Genomic DNA, 16,953 nt, shown 5'->3' on the forward strand with positions numbered 1-16,953 from the left:
ATTTATTTTCCAGGGATAACGATTATAGACTACTTAGTACAATACCTTGTATGTAGCGAGTGCTGTTGGGAGCTGGTCATGACACACATTCATTTTCCAAGGCTGTGACTGTTAAAAAAAACAGACTTTGATCTTTCTGAGCTCTTGTTTTGGGTTGAAAACTGAAGAGACATCCAATGTCCATTTGCATTCTCTCATTGTAACAGGAGAAATGAGATGGAGTGTTCGGAGACCCTAGATTCCAAGGAGCTTTTGAAGAATCTGCTGAGTGGACAAGCCAAAGGACAGAGGAGTGGTCAGCGGCTGACTCGCTCTTTCAGAGGTGAGTTTGCATTGGAACGTGTTAACGCCGCTTAGATGACATCTCAGAGTGCTTTGTGTCCGTGTTTTTTTAAATGCTGTCTGCGTTACATTGTGCTCATGAATTCCTCCTATAAATGGATAATGTGTTCCTTTCTTGCCACAGAAAATGCTACTGAACTGAAGCCCAAGAGTTCTCCCGAGGGTCACCTGAACGAGTCCATGTTTCTTCTCAGGTCTGTAAAATGAAACAAAACAAACACCAAATAACAAAACCACAAAAAGAGTAAAGAGTGAAGAAAAGTGTGAAGTCACCTTAAAACACAGGCTGTCCAGCCAAATCGGATTGCACAGAATAAAAATGTAGGGATGTTAATGCAAAATTCAAACTTCATTCTCCATTTTCAACCTAGAATTAAGTGATTGTCAGTGGGATTTTAGGTGGCTTTTTTTTTAAAAAAAACCCAAAACCCAAACCACCGCAACCTGTTTATGATAAGAATGAAAATGGCTTCATTTTTGTTTACTTCGAACAGAACTAGATTTAAAAATACAGACTTTGTCTTTATTTGAACCTAAAGGGGATCCTGGTGGCCTTGTGGTAAAGAATTGTGCTGCCACCCTAAAGGCAGGTGGTTCTAATCCACCAGCTGCTCCACCCATGTGATTTATTGGCCCTGATAACTCACTAGAGAGTCAGATGTGCATTGATTCTGACTCCCTATCATCTGACAAGAGACACTGAAAAGGAAAAATTGTGCGTTTTTTTTTTCTTTAAAAAAAGAAATACTGTTTCTGTGAAAGTTTACACAGCAAATTATGTCCCCATTTAACAATTACTATATGAATTGCTTGGTGTTATCTGTATCACAAAAATATTTGGTGATACTTATTACTTGGGTTACAAAATGTCAGCACTATCATTAATTCCATCCAGGGTGCTTCATTCAGTCATCTGGTTTCCCTGTCCACTCAGCCTTTCCTCTTGATTTAAAGATGGACAGTACTCTGAGGTGCTGTTCTTGATTTTGAGAACAAACTTTGCTATTTAGCGAGAAGGTGATCTCAGGCGTTTTGGTTCAAAGATCAAGTATTTTAGGATGATAGTCTCAGAAATTCTTCTAAGCTCAGAGAGTGCAATAAACAGAACTTTTAAAGAATTGGACCTCTATTCCATTTTGGGGTTCCCCTCCCAAATTCTAAGATCTATTTTTTGTGATTAAAACAGTTGTCAGTGGTTGCTCAATTCAATCCCTTCCAGATGTGTTCTAATGCTGGTAAGGCTGTGGTTTTGTCAGCTAGTTTTTCTTTGAATCTTTAGTTTTCTACTTATTCTTTTGTTCTAGACAAGAAGAGACCAATAGTTACAATTTTGATGGCTACACACTTTTAACCCGTAAACAAGAAACTACAATAAATTGAAAACAGTAATATGAGTTGTACCTGTAATACTTGTTTAAGCTAAGTTTACAGATAGACATCCATTTAGCCATTTCCATACATTCAGCGCTGTTTGTCACATTTTCCACAAAGTATCCATTATTGTCATTTATTCTGGTTGTACCGTTTCCACTACTCTAGATGTCCTAAAATAAGGAATTAAGAGCTGGGCAGAAGCATTTCAAAGAGAAGCTCAAGAAGACAAAGTAATAGTGAAACGTGCAGAGTTGGAGTTAGAAAAACCAAAAGGGAAGAATGTGCTCATTTCTCAAGCTAAAAGAAGTGAAAGGAAAAAAGCAAAGCTCGATTTGCCATATTGAAGGGCAGAAAGACTGATGGAGGAAGCAGCAAAAGACGATGGAAGAAATACAGTTACTATACCAAAAAGAATTAACACTGAACTCTCCTAGGAAACAGGTTATGATCAAGAACTAATGGTACTAAAGTTCAAGCTGCCCTGAAAGTATTGGCAAAATAAGGCCCCAGGAATTGATGAAATACTAGTCGAGATGTTTCAGCAAACAGCCCTAGACATGCTTGCGTGCTATGTCTAGGGTAGAAGACAGCTGCCTCTTCCAATCAACTGGACTAGGCCCATTCTATCCCCATTCAGAAAGAGGTGATCCAGCAGAGTGCAGAAATTACCAAACATCATCTTTAATAACAAGTACAAGAAAATCTTACTGAAGATTCTCAACTGTCTGGAGCCCTTTGACAAGTAGCCACTAGAAATTCAAAATGGATTCAGAAGAGGCCGTGGAAGGAGAGAGATCATTGCTGATGTCAGATCTTCGCTGAAGGCCAAGAATATCAGAGATGTTTGTTTTATTGACTGCAAAACTGTGTGGATCATAACAAATGACAAACATTAGTAGGCAACATGGTAGAGTAAAAGGTGGTCACGGATTTCATTTTAGATTGACAGTTAACATCCGTAGTAGGAACAGTCAAGAAATCGGGCATGCTGCGTTGGGCAAATATGTTGTCAAGGACCGCTTCAAAGTGCTAAGGAGCAATGATAACAGTTTAAAGGCTTGGGTGCCCCTGACTTAATAAATGCAGTTATAGCATTCTGTTTTAAGTAAGCTTTAAATTCAACTATTTGCCTTGAGACTTTTTTCTTTTAAACAGCGGGGAGAAAAAAGCTCATAGAAGTTGATGAAATGGAATAATTTTAACTGGTGTGTATTTTTCAGTTCTCGACCTACTCCCAGAACCAGCACCACACTGGGAGTAAGTCCTGATGAGAAGATTCCAAACTCACCACTGAAGACTTCTCCTCTGAAGGTGAGCACGGACAGAGCCCTTGCATACAGGAGGCGTAGAATGTTCAGGAAAACAGTTGCAAGTTGGTTTCTTCTAAACTATGGGCACAATTACAAAATTTACAATAGTCATGTTCCCTGTTATTAATGTTTCTAGCGAACATTCAGATACTCTATTCTTTTAGTTTCTTTGTTTAAATTTTCTATTCCGTCAAATCAGATCTGACTGGTCCTAGAGGAGATAGTCCCTCCTCCAGCAGAGCATCTGGGGGATTCAGACCACGTACCTCTAGGATTACAGTGCAGCTTCTTACCACTAGGCCACCAGGGCTCCCTTAGTTTCTTTTTGAAATAACTATTGACCTAGAATTCATATCCCTAGAATTTACCTAATGTGTACAACGCGGTGACTACTGTTAGGTGCTGTCGAGTATGACCCTTAGTGACTCTGTGAACAACAGATCTGAACCGTGTCCTGTCCTCACACTTCCTGATACACTCAAGTCCATTGCTGCTGTCACTGTGTCCACCAGGTTTAATGTCTTTTTCGCTGACGCTCCACTTCTCCAAGCATGGTGTCCCTCTCCAAGGAATAGCTTCTCCTGAACACATGCCTGAAGTACTTGACATGAGGCTTCTTCATTTTTGCCTCCAAGGAGCACTCTGGCTGAACTTTCTCCAAGGCATTTGTGCTTCTGGTAAAACAAAAGTGACTCTTAGTATAGCCATCAAGTTGTCCAGTCATCACTACAGTCAGTGTTAGAACATAATTAACTCCACAGAAGAAACCCTGGGCACATCAGTTCACTTCCTGTTCTCCTCCTCCCCGACCCTGGCCTGTCACGGCTCTCCTTTCCAGCTCTATCCTTTGCCTCTTTATCACACACTATGCAAACAGAATCCTATGAGCCACAGTCCTGATTGGCTGCTTTTGAGTATATAATGTTTTAAAGGTCCATCCCTTTGTCTTCTGTACTAGTATGTCAGGTTGTTTTGGTTTTTTTTTTGTGGTCAAGTAATGACTTAGGATGTGAATAGTCCACATTTTGTTTATCCATTAATCTGTTCTGGACTTTGGGCTGTGAATTTTTCCCCCAATATTTGATTATAGACATTAATGTGTAAGTTTGTGTGTGGTGGTATTAAGTGCCATCAAGTCGTAGATGAAAGACCTGAACACTTGTGTGACTTTAATCCTTTCTCAAGGTTCATAGGGTTTCTGGGGGCAAGCTATTTCAGAAGTGGATGCCAACCCTGCTTCCAAGCTTGTTTTAACGGGGAGCTCCACCAAACACTGTCCACCATGGCTAACCATTATCACATTTGACACAGTGTCACAGTGTTCAGCATCACAGCAACCATGAGTTAACCTTTGTATAGCAAGTGGACAGACCAGGGCTATACCACCTAGAAGATTGTTTGGCCAAAGCCAATTAGAACCAGGCCTGAGGGCCGCAGACTACACATATAAAATTGTTTTTAGTTGTTGCAATTTCCCTGAGGCTTATTTCTGCAGCCAAAGTTTGGCAGTCGTGGAATGAAAATACAAATAGGTTATTAAGAAATCTCTCTGCTCATAATTTATTGGTTAATGCTTGGGACAGAAAATCAGTGTGAAAGTGAAAAAATGAATCCTGAGGTTTGGTAGGTGCATGGAACAGTCCAGCAGTGATGGTTCCCTCCTCTGCCTTGTTTGTTCCTTCTTTGCTTCGCTGGCCCAGGACCACCCTTCCTATTCAGGCTGTTTCCTAATCCACTAGTTGATTTCCCCGACTTCTCGCCGCCTCTCTTCCAGTCCGTTGTCCACAAAAGCCCATGTGATTTTTGTTTTCTAAAACACTCCAGTAAGTTCAGCTGTGTTTTTAAGCTGGTTATGTGCCATCAAGTTGACTCTGACTCATAGCAACCCTGTGTACAGCAGCTCTGGACCTACGCTATCCTGAGCCAATTTTCATTGTTTCTGACAAACGTGTCCCTATTACCCTAGTCACTGAGTCAATCCATCTCATCCGGGGTCTTCCTCTCTCATGCTGTCTCCACCCTTCCAAGCATAATGCCCCTCTCAAAGGACTAGTCCCTCCTGGCATCATGCCCAAAGCATGTCAGATGAAGCTTCAAAATCTTTGCCTCCAAGGAGCAACTTGGTTTCACCCTTCCCAGGACAGACTTGTTTGTTCTCTAAGCAGTCCATGGTATATTTAATACTCTTCTCCAGCACCACAGCTCAAAGGCATTGATGATTCTTCTATCATCCTTAGTCACTGTCCAGCTCTCTGATACATAGCAAGTAATTGCGAAGACCAAGGCCTGGGGCAGGTGCACCTTAGTCTCTAGACTGACATCATTGCTCTTTAGCACTCTGGAGGAGGTCCCTGACGTCAGACTTTCCCAGTGCAGTCCATCTTTTAATTTCCTGGCTACTGGTACCTAGAATGTTGATTGTGGAGCCAAGCAAGCTGAAGCTGTTAACAGTCTTAATGGTCTTCACCGTCTATCATGATGCTACCAATTGTCTCATTGGTGATAGGCCTTATTTTAAATGCTCTACATTCACTTTTAATTGTGCAGAACTTTTGGTGGTTTTGTCAGTGTGTACTACAACTCATAGTGGACCCTCCAGTGAGTGTGCAGAGGCAGTTAATTGCATAGGTGGAGATTGCCCATCCTTTTCCCATGAAGCAGCTGGTGGATTTGAACCATGTTACTTTGGGATTGCAGCACAGCTTCTTACCACTGGGTCCCACAGCTGCTTTTGATGATTTTAGTCTATTAGAAATTAAGACAGCATTACCTCCAAAGTCTCTTGAACATCCTTAAGGCCACAAATGTAACAGATGACAAAGGAAGCTGTTAGTGTAGTCTTTTGTCTTGAAAGTCCATGTTCTCAAAAATTAAAAATCATAATCCTCCTTGTTCTTCATATGTTTTTAATGTCTTTTTTTCCTAAGTAATTTGTTTTCTAGGAACTTTATTGAATTGACTCATATAGTCATTTATTCACTTCTCTACTTCAGTTTTTGTTAATCTCCTTGTCCTTTAATTTAATGATTTGATAATCCTGTTTCACTCACTTTGCTGACCATTGTTCCTTTGAAGTTTTTTGTGTATGACTTTTTCTGGAGTGAAGGACTAAAGCATAACACTAAGTATAAAAGTTCTCTTTGAGTAGAACACAATCTTCTCAAAGGTTTAATAATATCTAGGCCAGGAAGGACTAGACCTTTGAGAAGGACATCATGCTCGGAAGGGTGGAGCGGACAGCACAGGAGAGGAAGACCCTGGATGAGATGGATGATACAGTAACTGGGGCGATGGAGGGTGGTGTGTTGGAGTCACACTGGCGCAGGGCAGGCTTCAAAGCTGCTGTACTTATGGTCACTAAGTTTCAGGTGACTCAGTGACACATAACAACAGATGTTTAATGCCTGGAGCAGGTCAACTCTGCACTTAGACTTTTTTGTGGTATAGAGGTAATATTGCATATTCTGTGAAGTAGAAATTGGGTTCTGTGGATGAAAGATAACTGTACTGGTAATGGAGAAAACAATTTCCCCATCATAATGTAGACTAAAGTTTATAGAAGTGTTTTTAACCCAACTTATAAAATTGAACATGTCTGATACTTTTTTCTGAATGTTGTTTTTCTCATCTGTAAAAATGGGAATGACATATTTGATTAGTCTCATTTGATCTTCGCAAAACCCCCTATCAGTGTGGAAGTACTTTTAGTAAAACTAAGCACATCAATTCAGGGGGTATGTTTAAGGTGTATCTGTCTTAGCATTTCATTAACTCAAGCTTTCAAAGCCTTTTATTAATCATAGAAATGAAATCTAATTTTTCTCCTTTCAGATGCCAGGTGGTCCCCTGAGTCAGTATGACCTGGAATCCCAGATGAAAGAGCTTATCTATACAGACTCGGATCTTGTTGTCACCCCGATCATCGACAATCCAAAGGTGAGGAAAAGAACTGGCGGCTGAGTGTCAGACTCCCGGGAGCCTGAAGCCTGGTGGTTGCATTTAGAATATGCTTGGCCTGCCTTTCCAGGCCCTCCGCGTGCCTGCTTCTGTTTCATTTATGCCCTGTGGACATTTTAAACTTGTACCTTGTCACCCTCTTCCTTCCTGCCTCTGTTTCCTAGCAATGCTGAATTCCCTTCCCCACCTCCTTCCCATCAGCCCCATCCTTCCCATCAGTCCTCTCCCCATGGGCTGAGGAGAGGTGTTAAACTGTGCTCTGAGACCCTTCCTTTCTTCAGATAAGCATGTGTGAATCACCCCAAACTTTGAGGCACTGATACACTGTAAGGATACCATTACTCACCAGGCTGGGATACCCTAGACAGACCTCATAAATAACACAGCACCCTTTTCTCATGGAAGGCTTGAGGGCCGAGGGCAGACAGACACAGTGGCATAGTGGGTGTTTGGGGAGCTGTGTGTGGTTGGTTATTCCATGGAGTGAGTGCTTCCCTGGTAGTTTTGGGCACCTGCTAAGCCTTTGTCTAAGGGCTCTCCTGTGGCCTAGGCTGTGGGGAGTTGGGCTGGTAACCCAAGGACCAGGCCTCTCTCAGTCTACTCTGGAATTTGCAAGAGAAAGAGGAGCAATCCCTAGAGTGATGGGTAATTTCCTCCTGCCCTGATTATTACCTTGGGAGACCCCTAGAGGATCAGCTGTGAGTAATTTTGATTTGATGGCAGTAAGTTTGAGTTTTCTCTCCCCCCCTTAATTCTGTGGTTGCAAGTTGAGCCACAGGGTGAGTTTTAGTTTAGATTTCAAGGGTGACTAAAGAGTTCCACCAGTCTCTACATGACCATAAGCTTGGCCTTAGTAATATGTTTGATTTTTTTTTTTTTTAAGAATAGCTGTCCTATATGGGGATTGAACTCATTATTAATGTTATTATTTCTGTGATGATTTATCAGTAATTATGTCCTGCTTGCCTTAAATTGTTACTTGAATAGTGTTGTTTTTATCAAGTGTTTTCTCTCATCTTTACGATCTAGGTGTTAACGCTGACATTAAGGGTCATGTCTTTTTTTATCTTTTAAAAAAATTATTGGTTTACATACAATTTGTTTATATTGTGTTTCACACATGTATACTGGGTTTTCTTTTCTGCTTCTATATTTCCCATAGTGCGGTATCTTGGTAGATGCAGTAAATATTTGCTGAATGAGTTGATTTTCTACCTAGTGACAAAGCAGCTTAAACCTAAGTTTAAAGGGAATATTGCCCGTGAAGTTTTATTTGTTGTGGATGTCAACTGAAGTGACATAAATTTTTATCTTTGTGTATTTGAACCTGAAAGAGGATTGTTGAATTCTTACCCTTTTGGTAACATTTATACTTTTACAATATTCTCTCTTCCCCAGTTAAGTTTCGTAAGTGCTTGTTAAGAATCCCTGAAGCACTTGTTTTGTATGGTGCTATCAGATACAAAGATTTAGGAGACACCATCCCTGTCTTCGTGAATTTATAACCTAATAAAGGATATAGACATGGGTCTTAAAAGACATCTCAAGTAAAAGCTTTCCCTTCTTTCTGTTTAATTTAGATAATGAAACAACCACCAATTAAATTTGACCCCAAAATACTGCATCTGTCAGCATATTCAGGTAGGATCATAAAGGGTTTATCAGACCTTTAGACTGTTTGGGTATAGTAACATAGATATATTAGCAAATGGAGTATTTTTCTAAATGAATAGCTAAATTCCCTTTTCCTTGCCACTTGGCTTATTGTTGTATGAACTATAAATAGCTGGTAAACCTTTTGTGCTAGCCTTTGACTTTATGCAGTGAAATCTGGGCTGTTCTATACACTGTGGGTGGGGAAGTTCCTCCAGAGCTGGGCGAGTGTTCCTGTTTGGTGGGTGGGGACCTTCTCTCACTCTTCCCCTTGATGCAGCCTGTTGTATTTCCACTATTTGTGAGGCCATTGTGTGAAGAAATGTTAGGGACACGTTGGAGAATTGGAATTCAGAATTGTCTCAGTGGAGAGTAGGACTGAGCTGGTCATTTTTTTGCAGAGACAATGTGAGAATGGAAATGCTCAAAAGCGCTTCTGCTCAGCTAGAGGGAATTCTTATTTTACATAAAGGATTTTTTTTGGATACATTTCTTTATACATTTGTTTGGCAGATGATGTATTTTATTTTGAGCATATCAAGAGAATTCTTCATAGCTTGAGTAAAAGCTACAATTTGATGTAAATTAATAGAATCACATTTCAATAAACTAAGTAATGGTTTACATAGGTCAATACTGATTAAAAAGATGTTTTGAAAGACTAATGTGAAACAAAAAAAAGTAAAATATTACTTTCATTGCCAAGTGGTACTGTTATTTGTGAAAATGTCAAGGTTTGTTATCTGGAAAAAATACTTTCTACTTTGCATTATCTAAGAAATTAGTGTCCCTTTGCTTTAACATACAGTTTGGCTATTGATGTTAATTTTCAATTTCAACTCCTTCACTAGTTTTTCCTTTTGTTTTTTGTTAGGAGTTTGAGAGCGGGAATTCCAGGTTATTATTATAACTAATATAGCCTGGTTACGTTTAGTACAAGTTTGATTTTAAACATTTAGCAATTAGAAATATTTGTCTTTCCCCATGTTATATCACTCAGTTTATTTATACAACAGTTGTTACGTAACGTCACCTGTGACTCACAGCAACCCTATGAACAACTGGATACAGCAGTTGGAATCTTTTTCATAATACAGTTCAATCTTGCATTTTATTCTCGGTTGCTGTTAAGATAACTCTCAAGTTATTTTTGTGCAGCTTATTCTTCCTGGGAAGTAGTTTAAAGATTTCCATGGCTGGAGAAAGGAATTAATACAAGGAGAAAACGAATCTAACTTTTGGAATTTTCTTTTGTGTGGCAATGTCAGGTTATGGGGTGCCCTGTTCTTATCCCAGCTATTGAAATTCTGTGCCCCATTGTATTTCTTTCCTTTTCCATTCCTTTCCACATAACCCTTTCCGTGTCTTCTTGCCTCGGCAGTGGATAAGTTAGTGTGCCTGAAAGACCAAGATTGGAATGACTTTCTGCACCAAGTGTGCTCACAGATCGATTCCACTGGGAAGACCACTGTGGCCTCCCGGGCGAAGCTCAACCTCCTTGGCTATTTGTGCACCGTGGCTGGTCACAGGGACGTGGCCAGCAGGCTCCTCCACTCCCCGCTGGTAGGTGGTCAGTTCTGAAGCTAGGACTTGATCAGGGCCCCTGCAGTGTGCCTCTGCCCTGAACTTCTGCTCTTGTTACTGTTGGGTACTGTCGACCCAGAACCAAGCCATAGCTGACATAATTCCCTTTGCATTTCTGGAGGGATTTCATTTATCACTCTTCTAGAGCACTCTGGTGGTCTACTGGATAAGGAGTTGTGCTGCCAACTCAAAGGCAGGCGGTTCTAATCCACCATCTATTGTGCAGGAGAAAGGAGGCCAGTCTCCTGTGATATAAAGGCCCCTGAAAACCTTGGAGGGTCAGCTTTGAGTTGGTTTCGACTCAATGACGTGTAATAACCACATGGGTTTGCTGGAACTCGTCTATGCTTAATCTTTAGGTCTAAAAACAATGCAGTACAAAGTGATTTTTTGTTCAAATTTGTGTTTTCTGTTAGCCTTTCATGACTAAGATATTTTTCATGTTTGGAATCATGAGACTTTTCCATCAATTCCCGGAGTGGTTAGATGTCCATGTGGGGTGCATTTCCTTAAATGGACCAACCTAGTAAACATCAGGGGTTTTGATGGCCAATGAGGGGAGGACTCGGTCTTTGATATTCCCCCCCCCCTTTTTCACTTTTCCCCTGGAAATATTAGTACTTGAACTGTCTTCTGTGGTTCATTGGTAAAATGATAGACATTTGGCAGTCTTTGAAGTCATCCTTAGATAAAGAGTCAAAGTATCTTGGTGTTTTTTATAGTGGGCTCTCACTTGGGAACTGGGTTAAACTATTTTGTTTGCTTCCAGGATAGGATGAAAGGTTAATGGGTGTTTCTTGGTAGCTGGTGAGTGTCTATGGGGTGCGGCACTTGGGAATGTAAGTGGGAAGGAGAAACTGAAAGGCATTGCTCTTAGTTTTATCTTAATCATCTGTTCAGTGCTTTCTGCATTTTGTAGAAATAATTACCTGGTTAGTTCAGGATTGGTATCACACCTGTGTAAAGGTCTCACCTGTTAGTGGTCACTTTCTGTGTTGTCGTATGGACTTAATTTTTTGTACATTTTTTCTTTCTAGTTCCATTTGCTAATCCAGCATTTGCGAATAGCTCCGAACTGGGATATGTAAGTAACATTTTTATTTTTCACAAACACAAAAAAATAACTCCCTGGGATTTTAAGTGGGTACAATATGCATATCTTTGAAGAGCAAGTTCTTAAATAATTGTGTTATTCTGAAGTAATACTAGTAGACTTCAATTTCTTTATAATGGGCAATTTTTCTGGGATCCCTATTAGGAACTTCTAAAAGATTTAAAAATTGCCTTCATCCTAATGTTGCAGATATAGTTCTGAAGTTGTAGAAATGACTTTGGGAAATTACTCTGTTGACACTGCTTTATTAAAGTTTCTAACTCTGACATGATTTCATCTAATTCTGCTTCCTGAGGAGCTTTTCCTTATTACGTTTATCTTTCCCACATATATTGAACTTAGTTTCCTTGTAATGTTGTTCAAAGATCTAATGGGACTGTGACTCGTAAGCTCTTGCTAGAAGCAGCGTGACTTGGTGAAAAGCACGTCAGATATGGTTAGATGGCTCTAGGCTGTAGCTGGCCGATAGAACTTGACTAGATGAATTCCTCTTTGTGTCCCAGTTTCTGGTGCGGAGACTAGATGACTGTTCTATCTCCTTGCTAAGTTAAACCACCTGCTAAGCTCCACTTTTCTCTTCTGTCGAGACAGCATTTCTACCTCACAGATACTTGGTGATAATCTGAGAGAGAACCCACTGTCCTTGAGTTGATGGACACTCTCAGGAACCTTCCAGTGGGTTTCTGGGGCTGTAAATCTTAATTGGAAGTGACTGTTTATTTTTCTTCCAAGGAGCGGCTGGTACTTTCAATCAGCTCACCTGTTGGTAGGCAGTAAAACCAGAGCTCCTTAGACTTTGATGTTGTGTGCCATCGAGTTGGAGCTGACCCTCCAGTAGGTTTTCAAAGGCAGTTAATTGCTTGGGAGGAGATTGCCCACCCTCCCACAGAGCTGTTGGCAGGTTCAGACCATTTGCCTTTGGGATTGCAGCACAGCTTCTTAACCACTAGACTATCAGTGCTCCTTAAATCTGTTTCTTGGTGAATGTATCCTATTCATTGAAGTTGGGGAGCTGTGGCTATAGTATTTTTTCTAAATATTATTTTGTGTGTGTGCTGTCAAATCAGATCTGACTGGTACAGGAGGAGATTGCCCCTCCTTCTCTGGCAGAGCATCTGGTGGATTCAAACTGCTCACCTCTGGGATTGCAGTGCAGCTTCTTGCCACCTTGTGGTTATACTATAGAGCCCATGTCTTTCATGATGATTAGGAGAAACGAAGCCTGCAGTGAAGTCTTGGGAAATGTAGGAGAGGTGTGTTGCTGATCGCTCTTCTGTGTCTGAAAAGTATGGGTGGACATTTTAATGAATATAAGGGGCTGCTTTGCATCTTGTAATTATTTTTTATCTTAGGTGCTGTGTGCTTATTTTTCTGCTCTGAAAGCAAAATATATCCTTTCCTCCTGTGCGATTAACTGCCTCTGAAAACCCGCCAGAGGGTCAGCTATGGGTTGGTTCTGACTTGGTGGTGGTGGTGGTTATGTGCCGTCGAGTTGCTTGTGACTCATAGCAAACCTATGTACAAGAGCTCTAAACGCTGTTCTATCCTGTGCCAACCTAGCCATCTCAAACGCACTCATTCCCACTGCTCCAGTCACAGAATCGATCCATCTCATCGAGGGTCTTCCTCTTCTCCTTCGCAGCCCCTCCACTCGCCCAAGCATGATGTCCCTCTCCAAGGACCAGTCCCTCCTTGCAACATGTCCAAAGTATGTCAGACGAAGCTTCAGAATCCTTGACTCCAAGGAGCATTCCGGCTTCACCTTCTCCAGGACAAACCTGTTTGTTCTCCTAGCAGTCCATGGTATATTCAACACTCTTCTCCAGAACCACAGCTCAAAGGCATCAATTTTCTATCATTCCTATTCACTGTCCAACTCTCTGCATAGCACGTAATTGCAAAAACTATAGCCTGGATCAGGCGCACCTTAGTCTCCAGCCTGACGTCCTTGCTCTTCAGTACTCTTGAGTGGTCCCTCACAGCCGACTTTCCCAGTGGAATTTGTCTCTTGATTTCCTGGCTGCTTGTACCAGGAGTGTTGATTGTGGAGCCAAGTAAACTAAAACTGTTAACTATCTAAATCGCTTCACCATCTATACTGATGCTGCCAGTTGGGCCAGTGGTCAGAATCTTTGTTTTCTTGATGTTGAGCTTCAATCCATATAGGAGGCTATAGTCCTTGACCACCTGCAGCAAGCGCTTCAGGTCCTCCTCAGTTTCAGCAAGCAGGGTGTGTCATCTGCATAACGCAGGTTGTTGATGACTCTTCCACCAGTCCTCATACAGCCCAGCGTCTCAGATGATCTGTATACAGATTGAAAAGGTATAGAGACAGAATAGATCCCTGACGAACCCCCTTCTTGATTTTGAACCATGTAGTGTCTCCTTGCTCTGTTCTGATGACTGCCTCTTGGTCCAAGCATAGGTTTCATATTAGTACAATCAAATGTATTCCCATTCCTCTCAGAGTCAGCCATAGCTTGTTGTGATCCACACAGTCAAAAGCCTGTGCATAGTCAATGAAGCACAGATAGACATTCTTCTGATATTCTTTGCTTTTTGCCAAGATCCATCTAACATTAGCTATAATATCCCTAGTACCATGACCTCTTCTAAATCCAGCCTACACATCTGGCAGTTCTCTGTTGACCTGTTCGAAACGTTTTTGGATAATTTTCAGCAGAATCTTGCTTGCATGTGATATTAATGATACTGTTCGATAATTTACACACTCTGTTGGGTCACCTTTCTTTGTAATGGAAACAAATATTGATCTTTTCCAGACAGTCGGCCAGCTGGCTGTCCTCCAGATTTCTTGGCACAACTTAGCACATCCAGGCCAGTGTCTGTCTGTTGAAATACGTCAATTGGTATGCCGTCAACTCCTGGAGCCTTGTTTTCTGCCAATTTCTTCAGAGCAACTTGAAATTCCTCCTCCATCACCATAGGCTCTTGCTCATATGTCATTTCATGAAATTCTTCTGTGTCAGCCAATTCCTTCTGATACAGTGACTTGATGGTACACAACAGTAATCCTGTGGAGGTTGGTGGTGTGCTCATTTGAAGGAACCAACCCATTTACAACATGTTAGGTGACATCGAGTTGAGTATGACTTATGGCAACCCTATGAACAGGTCTGACTGAACCCTGTCCTATCCTGTGCCATCCCCGTTTTTGACATATCTGAGTCCATTGCTGCAGTCACTTGGTCAGTCCATGTCCTGGAAGGTTTCTTTTGCCGACCTGCCACCTTTCCAAGCATGATGTTCCTCTAACATTGTAGTTGTTGGGTGCCGTTGACTATGACTCATAGTGACCCTATGAAAAACAGACTTGAACCCTGGCTTATCCTGTGCCATCCTCCTCATCTCTGAAATTTGAGCCCAAAGTGAGAATTTATATTCTTGAATGGAGTGCCCCCTGCTGGTAAATAAGCATCACTAACTGCCCTCAAATTCTTTCTGGTACTGATTTTAAGGGAATTTTTCTATTAAGAGAAATTTAGTTGTAAAAAGCTTTGATTTGAAGAAAATGATAAATAGTAAATTATTGTGCCAACACCTGACTTCTTCCATTCACACGCCTCTTCTTACTAACCCCAGGTCACGTTACTTTGACAGTGTAAGGTGATGGTTCCTAACTCGAGTGTAGGAGAAAAAAAACCCACTGTGAAATTCTAGATTTATTCTTGGCTTTGTTCACAACATAAACTAAATTTGGGTAACGTGACCCAATTTTACAAGTTTCTCTTCCCCTTGTAAAAAACCCCCAAAATCCCAAACATACATAGTATAATGTCATTAATGATTTACCGAATATGAAATTTTTTGGATGTGGTTTATTATACGCTGTAGATAGCTGTTTTCCTTACCCTCTATTCTGTTTTTGATAGTATTACTAAGTCTTACAAATATTTGATAAACATACTTTTATTTAAAGGTTTATTTTCTTTTGGAAAGATTTTTAGAACTAAAATTGGTATAAAAAACCCCCCCCCGATAAATCTTGTGTGATTACTGTGCTTTCAGTAGATATTCCTAGTCAGTATGTATAAAACTTTTCTTTTATTAGAACTTACAAAATAGTCCATTTTTCTAATTTTGTAATCTTGGCAATCAACATAACAAAACAAAGGAAACATACTTGGAAAAGATTTCAGATACAAATACCACTATGCAAACATGACCCTCCTCCTCGATGTCTTAACTCTGTCTACAGATGTGGACTGTACTGTGACCATGATGGTCTTTCTGTAGACCACGGCATTATTAGATGGTACATCTTATTTTCACAAAAGTTATACACCACCCTTATTATTATGTGCATTTTCTCCACTTTCCTTATCCAGTTGGAACCTTGAAGTGCATATTTATTATTTAACATATATTCGTTGAGAATCTTTTAGATATTTCTCTCCTGGAAATAACCGTAATTAACATTTAATGACCATGATATCACCCATTCTGTCGATGATTTTAATAGGATTAGGTTTCAAAGTCCAGTTTGTATTTGAAAATCAGCCTCGTATGAAAGTGGAGGATGACGACAATATTATACAACTGCTGGGTTATGTCTTCACATAGCTGCCCGAGCACTGAGAGTCATGGCCCAGCATGTGGATGTATAACCCCAGTCATCAGAGTGTTACTCAGCTCACACTTGAGCATTTATTGTTGCCAGACTTACATCGTTAATGTGCAAAACATTGAGCATTATAGAACATCAATGTGAATGAAATGCTGGCTAACAAGATAGATGGTAATAGAAGAGGAGCTGTTACGTGCCATTGAGTCGACTCTGACTTTTAGCCACACTGTGGACAATAGCTCTGAGCCCTGCTCTATCCTGAGCCAGACCTACCCTCATTACTACAGTCATTGAGGCAATCTGTCTCATCCAGGGTCTTCCTCTCCTGTGCTGTCCCTCCGCTCTTCTAAGCATAATGTCATTTTCCAAGAACTGATTCCTCCTGGCCACGTGCCCAAAATACGTGAGGAGTATCAGAATCCTGGCTTCCAAGGAGCAACCTGATTTCATCCTTTCCAGGACAGACTTACTTGTTCTCTTGGTAGTCCATGGTACGTTTAATACTCTTTTTCTAGCACTGCAACACAAAGACATTGATGATTCTTCTGTCCTCCTTACTCATTGTCCAGCTCTCTGATGCATAGCTAGTAAATGAGAAGTGAAGATTAGATAGAGATCTCAATTGTACTTGGATTTAAGAAAACATAAATTGGATTTTCAGATAATTTATGTGAGATTCGCTTGTAAAATTTCAAAGTTTAAGAAAATTGGAAAAGCATGCAATAAAATCAGACAAGATTCCTCATTGCTGATGCTATTGGAAATGTCAGTCTCTTAGTTCTGTGAATGTCGTTAGGGGCTATGGAGTGAACTGTGACCCATAGTCAGTCTCTGAACAGATCTGAGCCATGCCCTGTCCTACATCGTCCTCCTAGAACTCCATTATTGTGGTTTATGATATTTTTCTCTTCTGTAAACAGGAAAAATCCTGTTAAAACCTGAAAATTCTGTGAGGGAAAAAAACTTGTATAATTTTGGGGCTCGAATTTTGGGAGTGTCTCCATTTCTGCTTTTTCTGCTTTAATGCATTG

At 40.7% G+C, this 16,953-nt stretch overlaps 1 protein-coding gene across 1 annotated transcript in view; it reads left to right on the forward strand.

The window, feature by feature from the left end:
• The window catches only part of ULK4 (unc-51 like kinase 4), a 483,261-nt gene that overhangs the window by 21,734 nt on the left and 444,574 nt on the right, over positions 1-16,953 (forward strand). Inside the window, exons 9-15 of the mRNA XM_006893067.1 lie at positions 207-322; positions 467-536; positions 2,937-3,027; positions 6,858-6,962; positions 8,564-8,624; positions 10,018-10,199; positions 11,258-11,304. Coding sequence (XP_006893129.1) covers positions 207-322; positions 467-536; positions 2,937-3,027; positions 6,858-6,962; positions 8,564-8,624; positions 10,018-10,199; positions 11,258-11,304 — 672 coding nt within the window. The remainder of the gene's footprint in view (positions 1-206; positions 323-466; positions 537-2,936; positions 3,028-6,857; positions 6,963-8,563; positions 8,625-10,017; positions 10,200-11,257; positions 11,305-16,953) is intronic.

Source organism: Elephantulus edwardii, unplaced genomic scaffold (assembly GCF_000299155.1).
Source record: "Elephantulus edwardii isolate Elephantulus edwardi_28Jun2011 unplaced genomic scaffold, EleEdw1.0 scaffold00121, whole genome shotgun sequence".
Classification (NCBI taxonomy): domain Eukaryota; kingdom Metazoa; phylum Chordata; class Mammalia; order Macroscelidea; family Macroscelididae; genus Elephantulus; species Elephantulus edwardii.